Below are 20,339 nucleotides of genomic sequence, written 5' to 3'. Positions count from 1 at the left end.
TAGAAGGAAGGAAGGACGAAGGGAAAGAAGGATAAAGGGATGGAAGGACGAAGGGAAAGAAAGAAGGAAGGAAGGACGAAGGGAAAGAAAGAAGGAAGGACAAAGGGATAGAAGGAAGGAAGGACGAAGGGAAAGAAGGATAAAGGGATAGAAGGAAGGAAGGACAAAGGGATAGAAGGAAGGAAGGACGAAGGGAAAGAAGGATAAAGGGATAGAAGGAAGGAAGGACAAAGGGAAAGAAAGAAGGAAGGACAAAGGGATAGAAGGACGAAGGGAAAGAAAGAAGGAAGGACAAAGGGATAGAAGGAAGGAAGGACGAAGGGAAAGAAAGAAGGAAGGACAAAGGGATAGAAGGAAGGAAGGACGAAGGGAAAGAAGGATAAAGGGATAGAAGGAAGGAAGGACAAAGGGATAGAAGGAAGGAAGGACGAAGGGAAAGAAGGATAAAGGGATAGAAGGAAGGAAGGACGAAGGGAAAGAAAGAAGGAAGGACAAAGGGATAGAAGGACGAAGGGAAAGAAAGAAGGAAGGACAAAGGGATAGAAGGAAGGAAGGACGAAGGGAAAGAAAGAAGGAAGGACAAAGGGATAGAAGGAAGGAAGGACGAAGGGAAAGAAAGAAGGAAGGACAAAGGGATAGAAGGAAGGAAGGACGAAGGGAAAGAAAGAAGGAAGGAAGGACAAAGGGATAGAAGGAAGGAAGGACGAAGGGAAAGAAGGATAAAGGGATAGAAGGACAAAGGGAAAGAAGGAAGGAAGGATAAAGGGATAGAAGGACAAAGGGAAAGAAGGAAGGAAGGACAAAGGGATAGAAGGAAGGAAGGACGAAGGGAAAGAAAGAAGGAAGGAAGGACAAAGGGAAAGAAGGATAAAGGGATAGAAGGAAGGAAGGACGAAGGGAAAGAAGGATAAAGGGATAGAAGGACAAAGGGAAAGAAGGAAGGAAGGATAAAGGGATAGAAGGACAAAGGGAAAGAAGGAAGGAAGGACAAAGGGATAGAAGGAAGGAAGGACGAAGGGAAAGAAAGAAGGAAGGAAGGACAAAGGGAAAGAAGGATAAAGGGATAGAAGGACAAAGGGAAAGAAGGAAGGAAGGATAAAGGGATAGAAGGACAAAGGGAAAGAAGGAAGGAAGGACAAAGGGATAGAAGGAAGGAAGGACGAAGGGAAAGAAAGAAGGAAGGAAGGACAAAGGGAAAGAAGGAAAGAAGGATAAAGGGATAGAAGGAAGGAAGGACGAAGGGAAAGAAAGAAGGAAGGAAGGAAGGAAGGAAGGACAAAGGGAACGATGAGAGGGGAAGGAAGGGGAAAAGGAAGGAAAGATAGATGGAGGGAGGGAACAGATTGGGTCAAAAAAAGAAGGAAGAAGTAAGGACGAAGGGAAGGAAGGAAGGGAGGGATGCAAAAAGGATTGTGGAAAGAAGGAAGAGAAAAGGAAAGGAAAGAAAGATGGAGGGATAGGGAACAGACCAGGTCAACTGGATCAAAAGAGGAAGGAAGAAGAAGGAAGGACGAAGGGAAGGAAGGAAGGAAGGAAGGAAGGAAGGAAGGAAGGAAGGAAGGAAGGAAGGAAGGAAGGAAGGAAGGAAGGAAGGAAGGAAGGAAGGAAGGAAGGAAGGATTGTGGACAGAAGGAAGGGAGAAAGGAAAGAAGGAAGGATGGAGGAACAGATTGGGTCAATTTGACCCAGAAGGACAACATTAAACCAATGACTTGGTTTAACGTTATCCACTGCTCCGTGGATTGATTTCTTGCCAGCTTTGTTGAAAATAATGGCCGGGAGGAGGGTTAGCAACACAGATGAGAAGAGACTGGACTTGCATAGTTCCCCTTTAAAATGAAGAGTGGAGAAAAGAACCACAGTAAATTGCTTAATTTAGTCTCTCTAACCTGTCCAGAGTTTTTGTGGAGTAGGGCTGAGTGGAGAACCGCAGGTAGCACTCTCTGTAGAACCACACGGTCAGCGGGTTCCAGTCGGTGACGAGGAACCACTGCCGGACGTCAAACTTGGTGCCGTGGATCAACAGCGGACGCTCCAGATACTTCTGAACCACCCACTTGCTCTCCTTACTCATGGCTCTGTCTGTGTCCACAAGCGCTAAGATCTTGTCCAGGCGGTTCATACACATGATGCCTGCATGGAAAAGAGGAAAATCACCAAAACACTGACTGAAACACAACATATAAACACTAACTGTGTTACTGACAGCAACAAACTGGTCAGAACAAAAAATACTTCTTCAATATTTCTGTGTTGTGCAGCCTTACTGGAGCCAAAGCAGATGATTAACATTATCAGGTAGCTGTTGTGTTGCTGAGAAAAAAAGCCTCACCTCGTCCTCTGGACATGGCCCCTGGTTTTATGATCCAGATGTTGTTTAGTCCGTCTGTGTCCAGCTGAGGACAAACCTCCTGCAGTCTGGTCAACATGGCCTGGCAGCGCTCCACAAACACACAGCTACCTCTGATCAATGCACCTTCACTACACACAAACAACACGGTCATTTATTGAGTTTTTTTTCTCATATTCATCTATATGTAATTGAGATTGTCTGCCACTTATATTTCTTTCTTATGTTTTACTTGTTTGTTGCATTTAGATATGAACTGGGAATTTCTGAATGTTCCTTCTACTCTGTAACTAGAGTGCCTGTAACAAGCTTGTTGCCATGATTGTCATGGTGACTAGAACTTCAGGCAACAACTGTAACGAACGAACGTCCCAGAATGAGTCATTGTAACGCACGCGGACAAACGGGGCTGCATTAGCACATGAAACATGATACGTTAGCTCGTTTATTAAACTATGCCTGTCCTGAAACCTCCCGCTTGCTCCTGTGGTTATCTCTCTCTCTCAAGTGTGCATAGACGTGAGTTTGTGTACCTGTCTAATTATGTGTGTATCTACCTGAGCATGGGAGCTGCTTCACTTACCCGCTCCGTAGTTACCGCTTCTAGGCCCGGTACGACCCGGCGCGACCGGACTCGGCGAGGCCGTAGCTCAGGGCGTCCCCGTCACTACACGGCCACAGCGGCTCCACAGCCGGCCAGCTCGCTCGACTCGGCACTTGGTTCTTAGTTCATTTGGTGTGTGACTCCGGTGCGGTGTGTGGGTGTGTGTCTTTCGCCAGCGTGGTCTCTCCCCGTGAAGACCTGCCGCTCTTCGTCTCGAAAACCCCGGAAGTCCTCCCCCACTTCCGCCTCCAGCCCAGGTGATATGGGTCAACCAAGCTCCGCCCACTCATTGGGTTAAGTGAGCTACTTCCCATCTCGTGATATGTTTCTGTGTTATGTATTTGTGGATCAGTCTACCTTGACCTCACCTGGCCCTTACACTTCACCTGCTTCACCTCTCCCAGGGGAGTTCATAACATCCCTCCCCCCATAAAAGAAAAACTAAACCATGTGAAATCATAAAGCACCTAATGTTTTCTATGCGTTTTGTTTTTACCACTTTTTATCTTTTTATAGAAGAGTTTTATTCCATTTTATATATATATGTATATTTTTTTTTGTAAGTTTTCTAATCGTTATACCACTTCCCCAACATCCATAATATTTACATGAAAACATTAAAATCTAACAGGGAAAAAGGACAATCAGGGACTCTCCCTTCAATGAGGCAGCAGAGTCCCACTAAACCAATCCACTTCCTGTTCCTACGAGACATAAGCTCCCAAAATCTCTGGACAAACTACAATCACTGTCTGAATGCACGGCACATCAAGTTGGATCGATGGGCATGCGTGACAGAGTATCCGCCAGGATGTTATCTTTTCCTGCCACGTGCTTCACCACTAGACTATAAGGCTGCAAGGCTAAAGCCCACCTGAACACCCTTGGGTTAGCTGTCTGGAAACGGGCAAGAAATACCAGTGGGTTGTGGTCTGTGTAGACCTCAACCTCTCGTCCAGAATGGGACACATACACCTCAAAATGCTTTACTGCAAGAACTAGACCCAATGCCTCCTTCTCTATCGTAGAGTAAGCTCTCTGGTGTACATTGAGTTTCCTGGAGAAATAGGCTACTGGTCTATCTCGTCCTGCCTCATCACACTGCAAAAGTACAGCACCCACACCAATGTCGCACGCATCTACAGCCAACTTAAAGGGGATGTCAAAGTTCGGTGCAAGCAAAACGGGTTCGCAGGCCAAGATTGTCTTGACCCCTCCAAACGCCTTCTCACATGCATCAGTCCATACAAACTTAGCTGTTTTCTTCAGCAGGTCAGTTAAAGGCGCTGTGACAGCCGCAAAGTTTGGCACAAATCTACGGTAAAACCCGCACATTCCCAATATTCTCAACACCTCCCGTCGGTTCTTAGGCTGAGGAAGACCCAAAATGGCCTCCACCTTGGCTCTGCGTGGCCTGACCTTCCCCTGCCCTACCTGGTGTCCTAGGTAAGTTACCTCTCCCTTACCGAATTCACACTTTGGTAGGTTGACAACTAAGCCTGCCCGTTTCAGCCTCTCAAACAACTGTCGCAAATGGTCAAGGTGCTCCTCCCACGAACTGCTAAACACAACCACGTCATCAATGTAGGTGACTACAAAGCTCATATTATCAGTCACTCCATTCATGAGCCGCTGAAACGTGGCTGGTGCATTCTTCATTCCAAATGGAAGCACATTACACAAATACAATCCTTCAGACGTCACAAAAGCTGATACCTCCTTGGCTCGGGCCGTTAATGGCACCTGCCAATACCCTTTTAGCAGATCTAACTTTGAGACAACCGTCGCTCCACCAATACGGTCTATGCAGTCTTCCAACCTTGGGATGGGAAATGCGTCTGCTCGAGTCACCTGATTTACTTTACGATAGTCTATACATGGTCTAACGGTCTGGTCAGGCTTAGGGACAAGCACCACCGGGGAGCTCCATTCGCTCTGCCCCCTTTCAATGGCACCTATCTCTAACATATATGACAACTCCTCCTTTAACATTTGTTGCTTAGAGGGTGGCAGCCTGTAGGGATGCTGCTTTATTGGGGAGGAACCACCGACATCTACATCATGAACTGCCAAAGTAGTTCGCCCTGGAACATCTTTAAACAGTGGTGAAAACTCTACCAACAACCTCTTGATGGCAGACTGCCACTCAGCAGATATATGAGCTAGATGGGAGTCTAATGCCTGGAGGGCCGCAAGGTTTTTCAGCCGGAAACCAACTGTCTCCCGATCATCCACCCCACTCTCCTCAGGCACCTGACTCATAACCATACAAACCACCGCTGGAGCTGGAGATCGATTTACATATCTTTTCAACAAATTAACATGACATAAACGGTCTTTTCGCCTCCCATTTGGGGTACTAATGATATAGTTCCGATCACCCACTTTCTTGAGCACCGAGTATGGACCAGAAAAGGATGAACCCAGGCTACAGGTCCGCTGTGGGATCAGGGCCAAAACCTGATCACCAACATCAAAGCACCGGTCCACAGCTCTCTTGTCAGACTGCACTTTCATACGAGCTTGAGCTCCTTTCAGGTGTTCCCTCGCCACACAGCCGGCAACCCGCAACCGATCTTGAAATTTGGAAACATACTGTAACATATTGTCATTTGTCTGTGGCTGTGTCAACTGTTCTTTCAACAATTTGAGCGGACCCCTCACTTCATGGCCAAAAACAAGCTCAAATGGGGAAAACCCGGTCGATTCATTTATAGCATCTCTGTACGCGAACAGCACAAAGGGAACTGCCGTATCCCAGTCTGCAGGGAACTGTACACAATATGTCTTTAGCATTGTTTTTAAGGTCTGGTGAGCACGCTCCAGAGCCCCTTGAGACTCTGGATGGTACGCTGAGGACACCGCCTGTGTGATGCCTAAACTAGCCATGACTTCCTGAAAGACTCCAGACACAAAATTAGTTCCTCTGTCATGCTGTATCTGCTTAGGAAGGCCAAACCTCGAAAAGAAACCAACCAAGGCCTCTATGATAGTACACGCCTTAATGTTTCTCAAGGAAACAGCTTCTGGAAACCGAGTGCTACTATCCATGATGGTAAGCAAAAACTCATTTCCCTTCCGGGTCTTAGGCAACGGGCCAACACAGTCAATAATCACTCTAGCAAAAGGCTCCTCCATAACTGGGATGGGATTCAAGGGTGCTTTTGGAACCTTTTGATTTGGCTTCCCAACAACTTGACACTCATGACAAGACCGGCAAAAATTCACCACATCCTTACGAAGCTGGGGCCAATAGAAATGACGTCTTATCCTAGCTAGCGTTTTCCTGACACCGACATGTCCAGCTAGGGGAGACTCATGGGCCATCCTGAGAACTTCTCCTTGATAACTTCGGGGTAACACAATTTGCTCACATACACTCCATTCCTCGGTGGCCGGCCTGTCTAGAAGCCGCCATTTCCTCATGAGCACATCTCCCCGAAGAAAAAACCCTTCAGCCATGTCTCGACTTTCCTCCTCCGGTGCTGCCGTTTCTCTCAGGAGAGCTAAGGTAGAATCCTGTAACTGCTCCTTCACTAAATTACTCTGGTTCAACTCTGGCGCTTTCTCCAAACCACACCACTTTGCAAAAATTGTGTCTACTAATTCAACCGGTGGGGTGTCCTCAGTTAAAGGAGGGTCCACATTTTCTTTTGCTCGAGACCGAGTCACCACGCACACCGGGAATGCTGCTGGAAATTCTTTCTCAAGAGCCCTGGTTTCCGCTACCTCACAGGGGGTGGGGGACAGATGGGGGGTTACCCAGGGAGCCACTGCTGTTTCATCAGTTGCCAAATCATTAGCCAACAGTAGGTGCACCCCAGCAACCGGCAACTCTGGCGCCACTCCTACCTCGGCGTATCCTGTGTAATGCTTGGTTCTCACAAACACTCGATACAAAGGCACGGCCAGGTAATCAGTGCCACCAAAACCCTTAGCTGGGACATACCTCCCTATCGCAGCTGTGTCTGGTAGATCAATGGTACCGGCTAACAGGATGGAAATGCCACTAGCCGTGTCCCTCAACACTGTCACCGATGCCTCAGCCGTTCCCTCTGTCATAGCGACTGCTCCCTCTGACACATATTTCCCAAACTGCTTAAGCCCAACGCTGGTCACATCTGAAACTGGCTGCATGGCAGGCGTGAGTCCCAAACACACAAGCTCACGGCCTCCTTCCGCCCCTGAAAGTTCTTTCTGTGCCCCCACACAAAATACTTCACGACCATCTTTCCCAAATGTTGCCCCTCTCTTTTGCAGCACTGGACAACGCGACTTGAGATGGCCTGGTTTGTTACAATAGTGACATATGATCTCTCTGGGAAAGGGGGAAAGCTTTTCATATGGCCGGTCATTTCGAAATCTTGAAGGAGGGCGACCGCCATCACCTCTCCTGTCACCTCCATGCACTGGGGGGCGCCAGTTACCACTCACTTTATCATTAGCAGGTTCTCCAACAGGGGGCCGCGAACTGCCACTGCCATATTTCTCAAATGGGCGCTTCTCTGTGCTCCCTGTCCACTTACTCTGCCCTGGCCTCTCACGCCACTCACGTTTATCAGACCTTATGTCCTTATGAATTAGAGCGTAACGATCTGCAGCCTCAGCGGCTTTTGTCACTGAGGAAAGATCCAACTCACTCAAATACGTCTGAATGGCCTTTGGCAGACTTAGTTTAAACTGCTCAAGGAGTATGAGTTCTTTCAATGCCGCATAACTATAGGCTTCACTGGCTTTGAGCCACCTTTCAAACACCAGCGCCTGCTGCTTGGCAAATTCTGCATAGGACTGCTCCGTCTGAATTCGGTCAGACCTGAAACACTGCCTATAGGCTTCAGGGACAAGAGCATACTGCTTCAAAACTGCTGCCCGAACATGCCCATAATCCTCACTGGCCTCCATGCCAAGCATAACAAACGCTTCTTGAGCTTTACCTGTAAGTGAGCTTTGTATGAGAGCAACCCAGTGCTTCTCGTCCCAACCACGTTGCCTAGCAATCTTTTCGAACATTTCAAAAAACGTTTCTACCTTCTCTGGTGAGAATTTTGGCACTAGTCGAATATTATCAGCAAAATTGAAGTCTTTCTTCTCCCTGCGACTCGGTTCGTTGCATCGGAGGCGCAGCTTTTCAAATTCCAACTCTTCTCGCGCCAACCCCTGTCTCTCTCGCTCCATCCTCTCTTCACGTTCCTGTCTCTCTCGCTCCAACCTCTGCTTCTCTCGCTCCAACCCCTGTCTCTCTCGTTCCAACCTCTGCTCGGGGTTATAGAGCAACAAAATGGCCTCCATCAATTTGGTCTTCGTACTCTTTTCTGGCAACTCAAGCTCTAACTCATTCGCTATTTCCCATAATCGGGCCTTTTTAAGCCTTGCCAATGTCTTGTTACGTACTTCTTCTGTCTCCTCACCAAACGTATCAACGTCATAGTCTGCCATCTTGGTCAGTCTCAACTGTAGTAAAGGACAACAGAGAAAAAAAAAACTCAACGTGTACAATTATCACCGATTTCCAGAAAAAACTGGGTGACTTCCTTATCTTATCAATTTACCCCAGCTACTGCTCAGCAACAGCATGTAAATATTTTTTTAGCAACAATTTAAACTATCAATCATCACAACCTGTGAATGATGATAAAGCTACTTGCTATTGCTAAACTGCCAATACTACACCTGTTACAAAACAGATGCCTCCACACGGCTAATTATACACGGGACAAAATGTTCACATCCACGATGAACACGCGCATCACACTCGACACGACAGCATCAGACCAGAGACCCGCGTCTATTAAACAAACCACACACACGCGACCAATTAAGCTACGTTAAACGCCACCAGCTCGGCTTTAAACGCCGTTACTCCTTCAGTAGCTAACTGAAAGCTAACAAAGCCAGCTAACATAAACGCAATTCAAAAATACAACAGTATCACACACTGACCAAAACCACTGCCTATCGAAATCCTAATCCCGGACGACGCCCCCAACTGTAACGCACGCGGACAAACGGGGCTGCATTAGCACATGAAACATGATACGTTAGCTCGTTTATTAAACTATGCCTGTCCTGAAACCTCCCGCTTGCTCCTGTGGTTATCTCTCTCTCTCAAGTGTGCATAGACGTGAGTTTGTGTACCTGTCTAATTATGTGTGTATCTACCTGAGCATGGGAGCTGCTTCACTTACCCGCTCCGTAGTTACCGCTTCTAGGCCCGGTACGACCCGGCGCGACCGGACTCGGCGAGGCCGTAGCTCAGGGCGTCCCCGTCACTACACGGCCACAGCGGCTCCACAGCCGGCCAGCTCGCTCGACTCGGCACTTGGTTCTTAGTTCATTTGGTGTGTGACTCCGGTGCGGTGTGTGGGTGTGTGTCTTTCGCCAGCGTGGTCTCTCCCCGTGAAGACCTGCCGCTCTTCGTCTCGAAAACCCCGGAAGTCCTCCCCCACTTCCGCCTCCAGCCCAGGTGATATGGGTCAACCAAGCTCCGCCCACTCATTGGGTTAAGTGAGCTACTTCCCATCTCGTGATATGTTTCTGTGTTATGTATTTGTGGATCAGTCTACCTTGACCTCACCTGGCCCTTACACTTCACCTGCTTCACCTCTCCCAGGGGAGTTCATAACAGTCATCAAACGTCTGAAATCGTTTGACAGAAAGAGAAAATTCATATAATTCGATGTAAAAACTCTGATAATAATTTTCTGACACGAATTTGGCAAACAACAGATAAATCGTGTGGATACGGGATTTAAATGGGGAAAATACCTTTTTTTTTATGTCATGGGAGCTTTCACTTCCGGTTGGTTGGCTTGGCGCCGTCGACAGGCTACAGGAAGCGGTAAGCTAAGCTAAGCTAAGCTAAGCACCTGAGTGCTCCTGTCACTATTGTGTGGAAATGTGGTTAAAAACGGACTTGAAGTTCACGGTGTATGGCCGGGTCACAAAAATGCTGTTCTATGTTGTTGTGTTTGTTCTGTAATTGTGGTTGCGCAGTTTTGTCATGTAACTTACGTCGTTGTGTTTGTAGCATGCTAATGCTAGTTAGCGTTTCAAGCTAGGCTAATGAGATCGAAAATACCGTACTGTAATGCTGCTAGCTGCTCTTTCACTCTGTTTTTTAAGGTGAGCTGGTGAAAACCATAGACTGTAAAAAGAATGGACGTAGCATCCGTGACGTCACCCATTGGTTTTGGGGAGTCGTTTTTGTGACTCAAATATGGCGGCCTGAACAGCGCCATGTTGGATTGGCCGGCCGAGAACCCGCCCACTGGCCTCAAAGCAGCTGTCCACGGAGCTGCTCGGACCTGTCACTCAACGTTTCCGCGCCCTAATTGGCCAGAATCTTAACCTAATAACAGTAAAACGGTAGAGTTTTTAAAAAATTCACCCCCCTCAGAGTGTGTGCGGGGGTAGAAACTATCGATTGAGACGAAAAAACGTTCTGACACCAGGCTTTTAACATGTTTATTGAGGATGTAAAGTCGGTGATTTTAACATTGGGGTCTATGGAGAATGCTGCTTTCTGACACCAGCCCCCAGAGGAAGCCGGGGGGATTGCAGTTTTTTGAACGCGGAAGTGAGCTTCACTTCTCAGACCCACAACTGCCCCCTTGGTGAAAACCTGGTCGTCAGAAGTTGCTGTTCTGATTTGACTGTGTCACACATGTTTGATTGTGTGTTAATTATGAGAATCTGCATTGACAATGTTGTTGTTGTTGTTGTTGTTGTTGTAGTGAATATGTTCCATAATATACCGGTATGTTCATATTAACATTGTTGATCAACTCAAACGTTTCTGCTGCTGGGTGAGAGGTAAATTTATTTGAGAATTTTAGTCATATGGCCAAATGTGATGTATTTTTGCTGTGATATTTTTTTTCTTTACATAAAAAACAAAAGTTCATGGTAAGATAAATCTTTAGGCAAACATGGCTAGTGTATAAGCATGCTGTATACTAGAAAAAAAAAGCCACATAATTTACTAGAAAGGCTCAGTGTTAAACAACGTAAAACGGGTTAAAGGAATTGTAAGAAATGTACAGCAATCATAAAATCACATAACAGCTATGTCACCAGAGACTAAGGAATCGTGTTAATTTGATACAATACTGACAACTGACAACAATAGTGCAGTCAGGACATTCACATTTAAAAAAAAAAAATTGCAGCCTGCAAATCATGTTTATGTTTTGATTTGGTGTCGACGGGCTACTTTGAGACTGACTGTGTGAGTGAGCAAAGCAGAGGTTAGCCTGTGGCTATCCGGCAAGATCAAGACTGGTGGCGAGGGTAGGGGAAACAACGCGCTGCTGTGTTTTGATAGTTTTTTCCCTGCCTTATCGGTTCAGTACTTTTTACCTGATACTGCAGACAAATGAATAAACACTCTAGGAAACAATTGAAAAACAATGATACTCTCTAACATAGATGTATACCAGGAAAAAGAAACCTGAATGTGAAAGTGAGGAGGGAGAGCTGGTTGAGGTAAACAATGGCTCAGTAACCTGCTGTGAATTGTCATCATGGTAACTTTGGAGTACTGTTATGAAAAGAAAACTTTGAATTTGCGATTTGTGGACCCCGACAGAACGAAGAGGTACGAATAATGGACAACCGTGGGGAGAATATGGCTTCAGGACCGTCTACATGGTAGGAATCAACAGATATTGATAAATCATATTTATGTGCTTATGGTTTGTGCAGAATGAAATGAATAGCTGATTTTAGAGACTAGAAAAAAGCGCCAAGTCATTCAATAATGTTAAGCTTTAAAAACATACACTATGCACTTGACCATATAATGCTTTTGATGCGTCTGAACCTAAGTTTTAACAATGTTTTGATGACCTATGTACAGCTGATGTGCCGAGTTGTACTCTTACTGCTAAAGTTAGCCTAAATTAGGCGGGATTGTTCTAGAAACTCTAGAAGCTTCACAAAACATACTCACTGTACAGCCATGTAGTAGTCGTGCAGAAACTCTGCCCATTGCTGTTCCTCCACTGCAGCAGGCGTTTCCGCGGTTACATCAATGTCACCATGCTCCAACCCGCTGAGAAACTCCTGACACACCTGTAAAGCTGTGTTGATCATTTCTGGACCAACAAATCGATGCGTCACATGATCCATTTCTGCAAAAAGAAGGAAGAGTTGTTGTATTTTTTATCTATTTGTCTATGTCCTTCACTTCATATTCTGCCGTATCATGCAGTTTTATTTTATTTCTTTTACTTTCAGAGTTGCTGATTTTGACTTTTTGTTCCAGGACCTCTGCTGCCTCTCTCCTCCACCTACTCGTCTCCACCACGTACTGCAGCAGGCTGGTGCAAGCTGTCCTCCTGAAGTCATCTGAGGTTTCACACCACACAGAGACGGAGAGGACATGCAGGTTTGGTAAACTTAAAACAACCATTAAAGGGATAGTTCAACATTTTGGCAAATTGGCCCATTGCCATAATCCCTATAGTCATAGTAGTAGGTTCGTTACCTTTAATTGTCGGTGCAAGCTTTTTTTAGAACGGCGGAGCAGAGCCGTGAGCTGCTCAGGGCTACGCTACGGAGGCTCATGGGATTTCTTGGTTTCCCTCATCAAACTCATCAAATACAAAATCCCAAAACTCCACAACGCTCTGGTGGACAAGTTGTGACCTGCACAATCACCACGCTATGAGATAATAATGGAACATTACGAAACTGAGCTGTTTTCAAGGTAAATACAGAGTCTGCTTGCTGAAAAACTGTCCCTGAAGGCAACGCGCATCAGCGGTTTTGTATGAATTTCCCTCTAAAACAACTCTGTCTGGTAACGTTGTGTTATTATCTCATAGCGTGGTGAATGTGCAGCTCACAACTTGTCCACCAGAGCGTTGTGGAGTTGTTGGATTGTGTATTTGATGAGTTTGATGAGGGAAACCAAGAAATTCCCATAGCCTCCATAGCATAGCCCTAAGCACTCACGGCTCTGCTCCGCCGTTCTAAAAATAGCTTACACCGACAATTAAAGGTAACGAACCTACTGCTATGACTATAGGGATTATGGCAATGGGCCAATTTGCCAAAATGTTGAACTATCCCTTTAACATTTGCCGTTTCATTCGTCTCTTTGTCCCAAAAATGTTATTTGAAAATGTTCCATTTTTACATATACACAGTATTGCATGTTTCATAGAAATGTTTTTTGGCTACGTGTGTTAATGGATCCATTTAGCAGACCTATGAATGCATGCTTTTCGTCTTCTGCCCCAAGCCTGTAGCATCTTGGGAAGAAGGTATCAGGGTCTGCTGTATCGAACCACTGAAGGTTACGCAGGTTCACGCAGAGTCCCACCTGAAAGAAATCCAATTATAGGAGGACAGGAAGAACGCGTTCACTTATTGTCAAAGTTGAGCATCTTGCAGTTTTGCTAATGAATGATTGGAAACTCTTTAGAGGTGATACCTTGGTGGTGAAAGTTCCAGCATTTGCATAGTGATTGGTCGTTTGGTCGTTCCTTAAGGAGCGACAGTCGATGCAGTCCCGTCTTGTCGTCCAGTAGAAATATACAGTTTCGTTTCGAGCCAGACGAGACTAGAATAAAGTTTCATGAGTTCATGAGTCAACTGAGCACACACACACACACACACACACAGATTCAATCGCTTTAAGCCTGTGCAAGATGTCAGTGTCGAGTTGTTTTGGTTCACTTGAACGTCGTTGTCTTACCATGAGGTCATACGTGTCATCATGGTTCTCCTCTTTCTTGCCTTCATCCACTCTGTCTGAAAACAGGTAAGTAAAGAGGAGTGTGTGGTTTTGTGTGTGTAGGTGTGTACGAAGGGCAGGGGTCTGTGTGTTATAGGCCTGTAATGTGGTACACAATCTATCATTCATCAGGTGAGGGGGTCCACTGCTCCAGTTACATATATACATCAACTCCTGCATGTTTAGCTTTGACAGCCACACAAGACTATTAGTTATCTTTCTTTTAGACGAAGGTCATGTACACACATAAGCAGGTATTTATAAAAACATGTTTTTCCTTCTCAGTTTTCAATAATAACATGGTACACAGCAGATCTTCACCTATTTGTACCTGGATATATACCAGTGTTTAACCTTTAACAAGTGCATTTATTCCCTTATGCTCTTTTGTCCTGTAGCACTTTGTATTATTATTATTATTACACCATTGATTGAAGATTTTGCAATAAGGTCGTACGCCTTGTGTCAATGCATATTCTGTTAAATGCAGTAATGTTCAGGATCGCAAATATGAAATGTTCACACTGCTCAACAGAACTCTCCAGCCACCTGACTCCTTACCTCCCCACCTGTATTCAACTGACACCTGTAACTCCCTAATGCAGTTTTTCAATGACAAAATCTCCATCATTCACCAACACTTAGATTCAGACTCACTTCCCTCTCTCCCACCTGCACTTCCTCTCCTCCCACCAGCACCTCTGCCACACTGTCAGCACTTCTCTAGTTTCCAACCTCCCACTGACCTTCAAATCTATGACCTCATCCGTAAATCCAAACCCTCTACCTGTCAGCTTGACCCCCTTCCCACCACCCTTGTCAAATCTTGTCTCCCCTCTGTGCTTCCCCTCATATCTGCCATCATTCACTCTTCACTCACCACTGGAACTGTTCCCTCACCCCTCAAAACTGCAGCTATCACCCCTATTCTGAAAAAACCTGGCTTAGACCCCAACAACTACAATAATCTCCGCCCCATCTCCAACCTACCTTTCATATCCAAAATCCTTGAAAAAATAGTCGCCACCCAATTACACACCCACTTAACTCAAAACTCCCTCTATGACCCTTTTCAATCTGGTTTCCGCCCCCGCCACAGCACCGAAACTGCACTCATAAAAATCACCAACGATCTTCTCACTGCAGCTGATTCCGGTTCACTTTCCATCCTCATCCTCCTCGACCTAAGTGCAGCTTTTGACACCATTTCCCACCCCATCCTCCTTCATAGACTCTCCTCCATCGGCATCACCCACACCCCCCTTCACTGGTTCCACTCCTATCTCTCAGGCCGCACTCAGTTCATCCAGCTCAAATCCTTTAAGTCTGACCCCTCCCCAGTCACTACAGGTGTGCCCCAGGGCTCTGTCCTGGGGCCCCTTCTCTTCATCACTTATCTCCTCCCCCTTGGCACCATCTTCCGTAAATACAACATCCATTACCACTGCTACGCGGATGACACCCAGCTCTACCTTTCCAGTAAACCAAACTCCGCACTCCCACCCTCTTCCCTCATCACCTGCTTAACCGAAATCAAATCCTGGTTCACTTCCAACTTCCTCAAATTAAACAGTGATAAAACAGAAATCCTTCTTGTTGGCACCAAATCTACACTATCCAAAATTGACCGTTTCCCCCTTCTTATCGACAGTTCCTCAGTTTCCCCCTCCCCTCAGGTTAAGAGTCTGGGTGTCATCCTTGACAGCACTCTATCATTCAAATCTCACATCAATAACACCACTCGGGCTGCCTACTTTCATCTACGTAATATCAATCGACTCCGTCCCTCCCTCACTCCCAACACCGCCTCCATCCTTGTCCACAGCCTCGTCACCTCCCGTCTTGATTATTGCAACTCTCTCCTCTTCGGTCTCCCTCACAAGTCTCTCCATAAGCTTCAACTGGTTCAAAACTCCGCTGCACGTATCATCACCAAAACCCCTTCTTCCCACCATATCACTCCCATCCTACAGCAACTTCACTGGCTCCCGGTCCCACTACGAATCCAATTCAAAATCCTTCTGTATACTTTCAAAGCTATCCACAACCTTGCCCCTTCATACTTGTCTGATCTTCTCCACATTGCCACTCCAGCACGATCCCTCAGATCTTCCTCCTCTCTCCACCTCACTGTCCCCCCTGCTCTCCTCAGCACCATGGGGAGCAGAGCTTTCAGTCGCTCTGCTCCCCGACTCTGGAACTCTTTACCATCTCACATCCGTAACATCGACTCTCTCCCTCTTTTCAAAACAAAAATCAAAACCCACCTGTTTCAAATTGCCTATCCACCCCACCACCCCTCACCCTAACACTTCCCTTTTATTCTGCACAGTTTTATTTATTTGTTCTTTTCATTATTACTGATGTGTTTATTGTTGTTTATTCTGTGCTTTTAATGTTGTTTATTCCGTGCTGTGTGTTTTGTTTTGGTATTGTTTATTGATGATTTATTCTGTGTTTTTGATGATTTTAACTGCTGTAAAGTGTCCTTGAGTGGCATGAAAGGCGCTTCTAAATAAAATTTATTATTATTATTATTATTATTAAATCGTGAGTTTTCCAAAATCTTGCCAAAATGTTTTATTTCTCAACAAGTGAGACGACCACAAAATCATCCTCACTGCTTGACGACTCCATTTCCCCCCTCTCTGAAATTTGGAACACAAAATAATAACGCATGTGAATAAAAGGCATCGGATTCAGTGTGCAAGGTGCGAACGATTTTTGTTGGATGACGGATATGAAAAACGCATACGGAAAAAACGGACTCAATGTGCAAAGGCCTTAAAGGGACAACAAGGAGTTTCTATTTGGTTATAAAAAAGTCTCACGTTAATGTGGATGAATCTACGCTATGTCTCTATGGTTATTTTGTTATTATTAGTGGTGGTGGAAATGCTGGGCGAGCCGACCAGCGTTTCTTTACTTTCGGTTTTGTGGCGAGTCATGAGAATAACGCCGCCGAATCTCCGTTTATGGTGGGAACTACGACGGTATCTGATCGTCTTCCAACCTCTGACTTTAATTCTTGATGAATGAAAACATGAGTCTGTCTTGCACCGGTCAAAGAATTTCACGGTGCGGAGGCTCATAAATGTAGTGTGGAAACACTTCGCTTTTCCAAAACTCCTCGTTGTCCCTTTAAGTCATTGGATGGACAAATCAAAATATAGATGATGGTGACTTGTGTAAATGACTGTAAAACAAACCCAAACATAAATGTTCCAGCATTTGTTGGTATCACATGAAGGGAAATAAAAAAGTTTGCCTCTCTTGTAAAACTCGGCAAAGTATTTTAATAACTGTATGTTTCTTTCTGATATGAAATAGGCCTATGTCCTGAGTGTTTGTGATGTGTGAGAGGGTGTATATGCATATGTGTATGGATGTTTAGAACGCTATGTAAATTGATAATTCTTACCTTTCTATTGTTTTTACTTACCTGCCCAGGGACTACGGATAGAAAGTAGCTAGTCAGCTAAATCCGGTACAAGGCATCTCTTCTCATCTCGAGACTAATGTTATTTTGTACATTGTCCCTGATACAAATAAACGTATTAAACTAAACTAAACTAAACTCCTTGTCTCACCAGCAACATCAGCACTGACATCGACCTCATCTCCATCCTCCTCCTCATCGCCATGGCAATGATGCGCTCTCTGGACCGGATGGGGCAGACGACACTCCACCCACCCTCGGGCCCACAAGGCAGCACGGATCACAGGATACGGCCCCTGCACGGAAAACACTCTCCTCAACTGAGGTTGAGTTGGAAGAAAGGAAGACGTGAGAATCACCACCACAGACCGATCTGGGATGAATTGAATATACAGAGGTGGTAAAGTGACCGTATGGTTTGTATTAATAATGTTTCACCTTGACTGCTTTCTCTACCAGCGCTTTAGCTGCTTTCAGCCGGTCTGGCTTGATCGCTGGCAGGCCGGGCACGCTGCGACGTGACCTCCCCTCCACTGGAGCCGATGTGGATTGTAAGACTGATATGAAGAAAAATGAATGTTTGTTAGAGTATACAAGTGCAACTCAATAAAATAGAATATCATGGAAACGTCTATTTCCAGTAGTTCAAGTCAAATAGCCCCCCAACCAAGTATTGAGCGCATATAGATGGACATACTTTCCAGAAAGCCAACGTTTCCATATTATAAAAGTGCTTCTTTTAAAAAAGAAATTTGGTATTTTGTAATATTCTCTTTGTTTTTTGTTGAGATACTGAATTTTAGGACTTCATTAAATGTAAGCCATAATCATTACAATCAAAAGAAAATAAATATAGTCATGAAATGTTTCATTTTGTGTGTAATGGATCTATATAATGTATTAGTTTCCCATTTTGAATTGAATTACTGACAAATAAACTTTTCCATGATATTCTAATTTATTGAGATGCACCAGTATGTGTGTGTGAGGGATTCATCTCCTCTTACCTGACATTTGCTGCATTTGACTTCTCTCAGATGATTAGTGTAATAATGTCTTGGTTTCTGTGAAAAACATGTTATTTATAATTTTCACACATTTTCATAATTGTTAGGCTATTTCTTGATGGTGGTGGTGCAGTTGAGCAAATCAACAGAGACCCATTTGTATTTATAAATAGGTAGTAGTTGGCTGGAGAAGGATCTAAATCGGGTCAAGCTGTCGTCTAAATCTGGACAGAGCTGAGGCAGCCGTAGCACACGCACATGCACGCACGCACGCAGAGACAGTGCACGGTATCTGCATGCGTAAAACTGAAATGCATATCGCCTCTTGGATTATCTCTCTCTCTCTGTATCAGCGCCCGGACCGAGGTGTATTCACTCTGTTATCTGATCTACAACAGTAAATTGTCATAAATAACATTTCATCCTGCAGCACAAACAGCCCACAACAGTTGACATTATGAATATTAACATAAAAAACTTAATCCCGGTGACCCTACCACCACTCCTGTCCTCGAACTCCCTCGACTGCCTCTGCCTTCATGCTCCCGCAGTCATCAGTTCCCGTAACAACCACGCGTGCTCCTACATTGTGTTTAAAGTTGCCATAACAACCGTACCCCGGAGAAACAGGACGCCACATGCAGCTCGATGAAAAATCTAGCTGCTATTACCACCACCACCACCACCACCACCACCATGGGCGGTTGAAGAAAGTGGATCACTTAATCTGACGCTATCGGTTGCAGAGAGTGTCGCTTACACGTGTAAGGTGTACACATACACATGCACGAGAACAATTAAACCCGGCCGCCGCGCGCCACGACGACACACCTGAGCGCCGGCGGCAACCCAAGACCGGTGCTCGGTGAGCTGGGGTGGGTGGGGTGGGGGTGCATGTGGGCTGAGGAGGAGGAGAAGGGGGGGTGGTCAATCTGCTGCAGGAAAACCCCACTACAGTAACTCACCCACTTGTTGTGTTTGACACTGGGGGAAGCAGGTGCACAGTCTCGTGCATGCTGTGCAGCCCCATTGGGCCCGTGTGTGATTTGTCTCGCCAGGCAGGGGTGCAGATCCCGGGGGGGACGAGGGGGGACATGTCCCCCCTAATTTCTGAAAACCATTAATTGTCCCCCCCAATAAAAAAATTATTAAAAAATTTAACAGATGTATTTTCAGATTTCACATATTTCACATTTTAGATTCACATACACTGCTCAAAAAAATAAAGGGAACACTTAAACAACACATTGTAACTCCAAGTATATCACACCTGTGTGAAATCAACCTGGGATGATCGTTTTGATTTACATTGATCATTTTTATGTTATGTTGTCCTCAACACACTCTACTATATATTGAATAACTGCAATTAAACTGCAATATTTCATTAATTGAGATCTGTTGTTTAAGTGTTCCCTTTATTTTTTTGAGCAGTGTATAAAAAGAAATGATTTAAAGGGACAACGAGGAGTTTCTATTTGGTTATAAAAAAGTCTCACGTTAATGTGGATGAATCTACGCTACCACTTGTTAATGGTCCATTTTAGATAAATATATGGTTTTGTCTCTATGGTTATTTTGTTATTATTAGTGGTGGTGGAAATGCTGGTCGAGCCGACCAGTGTTTCTTTACTTTCGGTTTTGTGGCGAGTCATGAGAATAACGCCACCGAATCTCCGTTTATGGTCGGAACTACGACGGTATGTGATCGTCTTCCAACCTCTGACTTTAATTCTTGATGAATGAAAACATGAGTCTGTCTTGCGCCGGTCAAAGAATTTCACGGTGCGGAGGCTCATAAATGTAGTGTGAAGACACTTCGCTTTTCCAAAACTCCTCATTGTCCCTTTAATCCCCCCCCCCCAATAAAAATACCCTAAATTATTAAAAATTAAACAAATGTATTTTCAGATTTCACATTTTTCACATTTTAGATTCACATATAAAAAGAAATGATTTAAATGGTGGAACTAATAATGTTTGACAAATATATTTCTGACTCCATATTCCATCTCTCGTAGGGAGGTTAAGCCCAAAAAATAGGCCTTTGACTTCAAGTCATGATGCAAAGGTCCCCTTTGGCATGGAAGTACCTTAGGGTCATACAAATAAATCTATCCTAAGACACAAGTGAGATCACACTTTGTATCCGAAATAAACACGTTTTTATTTTATTTTTTAATTGCCCGCCGACCATA

The 20,339-nt window shown here is 45.0% G+C and overlaps 1 protein-coding gene across 1 annotated transcript in view; it reads right to left on the bottom strand.

The window, feature by feature from the left end:
* The window catches only part of ttll3 (tubulin tyrosine ligase-like family, member 3), a gene marked incomplete at both ends in the record, with an annotated part of 24,096 nt that extends 4,925 nt beyond the window's left edge, over positions 1-19,171 (bottom strand). Inside the window, 10 exons of the mRNA XM_083971201.1 lie at positions 1,890-2,133; positions 2,333-2,481; positions 11,905-12,085; positions 12,186-12,302; positions 13,167-13,281; positions 13,393-13,521; positions 13,657-13,712; positions 17,286-17,454; positions 17,573-17,691; positions 19,111-19,171. Of these exons, the coding sequence (XP_083827327.1) occupies positions 1,890-2,133; positions 2,333-2,481; positions 11,905-12,085; positions 12,186-12,302; positions 13,167-13,281; positions 13,393-13,521; positions 13,657-13,712; positions 17,286-17,454; positions 17,573-17,691; positions 19,111-19,171 (1,340 nt within the window). The remainder of the gene's footprint in view (positions 1-1,889; positions 2,134-2,332; positions 2,482-11,904; positions 12,086-12,185; positions 12,303-13,166; positions 13,282-13,392; positions 13,522-13,656; positions 13,713-17,285; positions 17,455-17,572; positions 17,692-19,110) is intronic.
* Positions 19,172-20,339: the final 1,168 nt, after the last annotated feature.

The sequence above is a fragment of the Trachurus trachurus genome (assembly GCF_905171665.1).
Source record: "Trachurus trachurus genome assembly, chromosome: 5".
NCBI classification, from domain to species: domain Eukaryota; kingdom Metazoa; phylum Chordata; class Actinopteri; order Carangiformes; family Carangidae; genus Trachurus; species Trachurus trachurus.
Note: the sequence above shows the minus strand (reverse complement) of the source record. Positions and strands in the feature narration are given on the sequence as shown.